Here is a 6,878-nt window from a genome sequence, read left to right on the forward strand (position 1 = left end):
CCCATGTACACAGGAGGTATGCGTGTTATTAAACTTTTATTTGTTTTTCTCCTGTTAAACTGTCTTTTTATTACAGTGGGGTCTCAACCAAGAACCTGGGAGGGTAGAAGGAAAGTCTTCTGCCCCTTCCAGCCTCTGGGATGGGAAGCTCCCTCCAGGCCCTCAGCCTTCCTCCCACTCACGCCGGTGTAACCTGACACTCAGTGGTTCTCCTCCCGCCTCCTAGGACCAGCCCATCCCCAATTCCCCAACTTCCAGGAAAAGGAAACTTCGGTGAAATCGAAACTACTGGGGAAAGGGAGGGCCCCTGAGAGAGTCCAGGCACCTGGACCACAGCTGCCTCATCCCCACCATGAGCCGCACATCCCAACCCTTCTTCAACGGTGCCCACAGCGGGGTCCTCCCAAGCTATGAGATGATCAAGGAGGAGCACGAGGTGGCCGTGCTGGGGGCTCCCCAGAGCCAGGCCCCCGTGACCACCACGGTGATCAACATCCGCAGCGAGACCTCAGTGCCCGACCACATCGTCTGGTCCCTGTTCAACACGATCTTCATGAACTGGTGCTGCCTGGGCTTCGTGGCATTCGCCTACTCCGTGAAGGTGGGTGGGCGCCTGGGGTGTTCTCCAAGGAAGTGTGTGTGAGCCTGGAGAGGCCCCCCTGCCTGGCCGGCACGTGGGGTGTGGAGAGCCCTTGTGTGTATTGCTCTGTGTGTGTGGGGAGGGGGGGGGGCTTAGGGGATCATTCCCAATGAGAGTTCACGGCGGAGCTGCAGGGGCGCACATGGGGATGGGAGCTATGTCTCCACCACCCCAGGAAGTTCTCCTTCCCAGCCTTGTGAGAGAAGCTACATCCTTCACACTTCGGATTCAGACCTCGAGTCTGGTCCAGAAAAGAAGAAGGTACTGAAAGGACACTGACCCCTGGTGGGGTGAGTGGCCAGCAAAGGGGCCAGAGCCGAGGGAGGGTGAGCCCTGGGGCCCCCTGGAGAGGCTGAGAGTCTGTGAGGAAGCAGATCGAGGCCCCGCAAGGGGAGGGGGGCCCACCGGGCACTGTCCTGCTTGGGCTCCAGGGAACGGGCAGCGGTGGGTCCCCATCTGGGTGAATGGGCCCTGGGGGAGCAGCAGGGGAGGGCCTGAGTCACAGCACCTGGCTGTCACCTGGCCCGGCTCCAGGTCCCCCTCACCGTCTCTTCTCCCCCAGTCTAGGGACCGGAAGATGGTGGGCGACGTCGTTGGGGCCCAGAGCTATGCCTCCACCGCCAAGTGCCTGAACATCTGGGCCCTGGTCCTGGGCATCTTTCTGACTATTGGATCGATCGTTCTTCTGGTGTTTGTTTACCTGAAAGCCTACCAGATGGCTTTACAGGTGGCGAATAATGGAGGCTACTAGCCGCTGGACACGGAGGCAACCCAGTTCCCCCACCGTCCACGGCCGGCCCTGCACCTGGGGCTCTGGGCCCGCCCCCTCCCCCCACCCCTTTATACAGCAGTTTATGGAGACAGAGCTGTCGACAGCTGAATTCAATAAAGTGCACTCGTCTGTGAAGGTGCTGTGATGTCCCCGGGGAGGGGACACTGCTGTGAGTCCCCGGTGGCCTCGGGGAAGCACAGAGCGCTCCGCTGTGGGCTGACAGCAGAAGCCCAGAGCAGAGCTGGTGACCCCGCCCCGGTCGACAGAAACCCCCAGAGGAAAGACCACTCCCTCCCACGCAAACGTGGCCGCCCTGCTGGGTGGCAGCGTCTCACAGACACTGGGGACCCGAGCCTGGGCTGCACACGGGGAGGTGGGGACCCGCCTCAGCCCAACGCAGGGAGAGACACCCCAGGCAGGCAGGTATTCCTGTCTCTGAGCCCCAGAGGGAGAGGGCGCGGGGGACGCACCCCGCCGGCTGACCCACCGCGCCCTGCACAGTATCCCAGGTGTGCTGTGCGTCACCCAGGAGAGGCTGGAGGAGTCCAGGCAGCCCGAGGCTGGTGCTGGGGCAGTGACCCCTTCCCCACAGGCCCCTCGGGGATCCAGGCTCTTCTGGGCTCCCTCACTGGGCTGAGGTCCAGTCCTGTCCGGCTCTCATTGAATTTCACAGCACTCTTCACGGTGGATTTCCTTCCGTCCTGGCACCTAGGACTATAGACACCAAACCCTCACAAGGCCCTACCTCGGGGGCTATGTAGGTTGGGGTCCTCCCTGGAGGACGGTGACTCAGACGAGGTCGCCCGCTCTCTCTTGGGTCCCACATGTGAGCTCGGCAGGCTCGGCCCCAGGGAAGCTGGGTCCCGGAGGAGGGGAGGCTGGCGGACCTGCCTCTCTGAGTCCAGGAAGGACACTCTCCCAGGCAGGGGGCGGGGGGACAGATGTGTGACCCCAACCCCCCACACCCCCGACCCCGGCTGGCCGACTAGGCGCGTCCCACGTTCCCCTGTCGGGCGGACAGCGGTCACGAAGGGTGGTGGCACTGAGTGTAACCCCGTCACTCTTCACGGATTCGGGGTGAGGGTCGTGCTAGGTGGGAGACCAGCTGGTGCAGGCAGCCAAGATCCCGTGGTCTGGAGCTTCCGAAAATTCACAGGAGGCCCGAGGCATCAAGCAGGGGACCTGAGGGTCCTTCGAAGGTCCTGGGCACGGACTGCTGGGTCATGAGCAGCCTAGTCCTCGGAGCCACCCCAGCTCTGGTTCCGATGTGGGCGGCCACAGTGTCCTGGGTCACCTGTGGGTGGGCGGTGCTGGTTGGGGTGGGTGACCTGGGCTGGGCGGAGAGCGTCCAGGGAGCTGAGAGGATGCAGAGCTGGGAGGACACAGAGCTGGGAGGACACAGACCTGGGAGGACACAGACCTGGGAGGGTGTGATCTGGGAGGACAAAGACCGGGGGGGACCAGAGCTGGGAGGACACAGTGGGAAGACACAGAACTGGGACGTCAGAGCCCTGGGCAGGGCCGCACAGGTGGGCCGGCAGCAAGGGTGAGAGGTGTTTCTGGTCCTTTCTCCCAGTAGCCCTCAGCAGAGAAGTCTCTGTTATCGCTTTGCCTGGAGTCTGGCCTGGAGGAAGTCTGACGTTAGGATTCCTGAAGATGCCCTGCCCGGGTTTGGTCCTGAGGGAGTGAGGGCAGAGCAGGACAGATGTGCTCCTGGTGGGGACGAACATCTCTCCTGGCCTCGCCCCTGGCCCCCTTCCTGAGCGCTGCTGGTCCGGGAAGCTTCCACCTGCCCAGCCCACCCAGCAGGGGTCTGAGTCGCTGGGCAGCGCCCCCTGCCTGACTCCAGGGCTTTACTGGCTGCTGGCCCCTCCTCACCTTGGAGTCAGTCCTTCCCAATCCAGAGGGGTAGGTCTGCCAGCCTCCCCTCCTCCAGGACTTCCTTGGGGCTGTCCCCTCCCTGCTCACGTGTGACAGACCCCGGGGGAGAGGGGCTCCCTCATGGCCACGCTGGGACCCCAGCCCCTCGGCCATCTCCTGGAGCCAGGGGACTGCAGCTGGGGACAGATAAAGGGGCGTGGGTGCGGGTCAGGAGGGGATCGACAGCTGGGGTCGGGTGTCAGGGGACGAAGGGGAGGCTAGGGCCACCCCACCTCACACCGCACCTGCCCAGCTGGTTGTGGGCAGGGTCTGCCCTGGGGCACCCCAAGTGCCCACACATCTGGAGGCCTGACAGAACCAGGGATGGGGTCTGATTTCCAGGGCAGGGCAGGGGTTTCTCCTCCTCCTGGGGGCTGTCTCTGCAGCGGTGGCCCGTGCACTCTTGTAGCCTTCCTGAGCTGACGGGGTCCTACGAACAGCAAAGCGGAGGCACGTGTCAAAGGGTCTGAAAGGGAGCAGGGGAGCCACTGCGGACCTGGAATTTGCACACGTCCTGGCCGCCCTGGGACCACCTGGAACCTGTTGTCTTTGCTCCCTGGAAACCTCAGTTTAGCAGCCAATCAGCTGCCGACATGTGACCCAATGCCTGCTAGCACTGATCCCGCTTTGTAAAACAACCCCTGTAACTTCTCTGGAATGTCTTTGTTGTGTTTAGAACCCCCCAGCACTTGTACTTTCCTCGCAGCACGTTTGACCTGCTACTGGAATCTGCACTTCTCTGATTGCAAATCCTAAAACTCCAAATAAACTCTTTTCTTATTTGCGGGCTTCCGAGCATTTTTGTTTGTTTTGTTTTGTATTTTGTCAACAGGGCCAAGGGTGTTCTGGACCCAGCATGACCCTTCCCCAGAGGAAGCCACCACCCCAAACCCCTGTCCAATTGCTGCTGCCCCAGCTTGAGGCCAAAAACAGGCAAGGCCTGAGGACTTGTCAGGTCCCCCTCAGAGCAGCAGAGCAGATGGGACAGGGGGCGGTGGGCTCAGTCTCAGGGGCAGGCTGGGACTCTCAACGGGGCCCCCTCCCCAGGTCAAAACACAGCACCCTCACATACAAATGCTTTATTTTATTCAACTGTGGACAGACGCGTGTATAAACTGCAGTGAAGAGGGGTGACTGCCTCAGGCTGCCGGCAGCCAGTAGTAGCCCCCCTAGTCCTTTATGAGCTGGGAAACTGCTTGAAAAATCATCAGGGAGCCAGTGGCGAAAATAATGATGAAGACGATCGTCAGAAGGAGGCCCAGGACCAGGGCGCAGTTCCCTTGTATCTGCGTCTACGTCCTCGTGGGAACTGTAAGTGCAGTGCCCGGTTTCCCACCTGTCGGAGTCCAGCTCCAACAGGATCCAGGATACCCCAAAAGGATGGACAGTGTCGGCGATGAACAACAGGAAGGAGACTGAGACTCATGGACTCAGCCAAGTCAACAGGAAGGAGACTGAGACTCGTGGACTCAGCCGAGTAAAAATAGCACCATCTCGTGCTTTCTTTATTTCATATACTCATATATAGATTACAGTAGAATTACATAAATCATTAACATACATTGTAATATTATTGTTTTGAGTCGAAAGAATGAATCATTTTGAACCCACAAAGATTTCCTTAAAAGATTACGTAAACTACACCTTTTAGTTTCTAGATTTTCTCATAAGATAAATTCCAAGGTTACCATTACGTACAGCACATGTTCTAAGAATTATTCTTGGTGGTTAACCAACCTTAACACCTGAGTCTACATATATCCTTATATTCTATATATCCTTAGCCCCCACATAGCTTTTCCTACATGGACATTCCTTTTTTATAATGCCATAAAAATATCTAAAATATATTTTACAATTTCTATTTTGAATATTGCTACTCAAAGGCAATTTAATATAGCAACAAACAATATTAGGATCCCAATAATCTATTAAAGAATAACTTTCCAAATCATTTCTATTTGTCCCTAATCTAGAACATATCTGTTCACCAGTTAATTGATCAAATATCATTAAACTACCATTAATATTGAAGCACAAATTATTATTACCATCATAAACACCCTCATATGGCCATATCTCTAGGGAGGATGATGTTTTCCAAAGAAACATTTCCCTATGTCCAGATTTAGTCACTGTTTCCCAATGTCCCTCTTTAGGCACCGGGCCTTGCCAAACAGTACTCAAAGGGGAAGTCAGGAAATCTAAGATTTTTCCTTGGGGCAAATCCTGCCACACTTAAATTTATATATATAGAAATTATAAGTACTGCTTTTATGAGGCGTGTAGTCCACCTTCCACGTGTGGTTCCGCCTTGCAGTTCCGCACTGGAGCGCCCCATGACCTTGTCATGGTGTTGCAGCGTCTGGATGGCTTCCAACACCCACCCGCGTGGGGCCCCCAGGCTGCAGTCCTCGTGTGTGAAGTTCTGCTGGTAGAATCCTCGACGAGTCCCCGGACCCCACATTAGGAACTGTTGGCGTTTACCAGCTGGAGTCGGACTGGGTCTGATTGAAAAACTGAACAGGGTTTGGAAATGAACTAGGTCCAATTTAAGCTGGACTGGGTCCGGTGCAGGTCCTAGGGCGAGTAAAATCCTAAGCAAAGGCTAACTGCGAATGCGAAATTTGCAAGTTAAAAAAAAAGGCGCAAAAATTGGTAGTGCAGGTGGAGCATTTAAGGGCTGTTAGACCACTTGTCTCCTAACCCAAGGACTCCCATGTTAGGATATGTTGATCGTGAAACGGGTTATATTGATTCCAGGTCACCCACCAACCTCAAGAAAATTTCCGAGCAGCGAGGTGCACCGTGAACCACACACAATCTGCATCGTGGAGGCACATCCCTTTGAGGTTTTAGTTTGGCTCAGAGAGAACCTAAGGCTTAGCTAGAAGAAAGGAACTTGCCACCTGCCGGCACAACCGTTTATTGTATATCTAAGAACTGTTGTCCCAGAAGCTGTAGATATCACAAAAATGGGACATGTCTTACTAAAACAGCCTAGAATTACAATGGGCATTTATGAGGACTATTCCAATTAGATAAAATCATTTAAGAGGCGTACTTGAAAGCACAGTTTCCCAAATCAAAGAGAGCAAATGGGATACCTGTTTTTATTGGTATGTGGAAGCTTCCAAAAGCCTTCAAAATTCCAAAATACCTTCCTTAAAAAATTATTTGCAAAAAGCTAATGAAAATTTAAAGACACAGGTCATAATCAAAAGTCCACCAAAGCATTAACGTTACAGCTACTACAGCTCCAAGACCAGACACCTAGGGGCCCAGGGAGTGAGGTGTCAGTTGTAGTGAACTGTGGCAATGGAAAAGAGATTGTCCTCAAAGGGGATTTTTCAACATCAACTCGAATGCCCTCCTATCTATCCCCAAAGGAGGCCCCATCTAGGCCCCTCCCAGAACTGATGGGACTCTGAGGGGTCTCGGGTAAACTGCTACACTATTCCCTTAAACAGCCAAGGAACCTAAAATTAAAATTAATGCAGAACTGGAGGCTGCACAGGGGATCCTAGGAAAGCTGACAGAAGCCAG

At 55.2% G+C, this 6,878-nt stretch overlaps 1 protein-coding gene across 1 annotated transcript; it reads left to right on the forward strand.

Annotated features, from left to right (window-relative positions):
• Positions 1-263: 263 nt before the first annotated feature.
• Positions 264-4,120, forward strand: LOC118900160 (interferon-induced transmembrane protein 3-like). The gene is made up of 2 exons (XM_036862445.1): positions 264-601; positions 1,203-4,120. Exons 1-2 carry the CDS (start codon positions 353-355, stop codon positions 1,389-1,391), a joined length of 438 nt encoding a protein of 145 aa, XP_036718340.1. The 5' UTR covers positions 264-352; the 3' UTR covers positions 1,392-4,120.
• The last annotated feature ends 2,758 nt before the right edge of the window (positions 4,121-6,878 follow it).

The sequence above is a fragment of the Balaenoptera musculus genome, chromosome 8 (genome assembly GCF_009873245.2).
Source record: "Balaenoptera musculus isolate JJ_BM4_2016_0621 chromosome 8, mBalMus1.pri.v3, whole genome shotgun sequence".
Taxonomy (NCBI): domain Eukaryota; kingdom Metazoa; phylum Chordata; class Mammalia; order Artiodactyla; family Balaenopteridae; genus Balaenoptera; species Balaenoptera musculus.

Coding starts and splice junctions, on each gene's coding strand:
- LOC118900160 (XM_036862445.1), top strand. CDS start 353: ATGAGCCGCACATCCCAACCCTTCTTCAACGGTGCCCACAGCGGGGTC. Junction 602..1,202: donor CATTCGCCTACTCCGTGAAG/GTGGGTGGGCGC, acceptor CTTCTCCCCCAG/TCTAGGGACCGGAAGATGGT.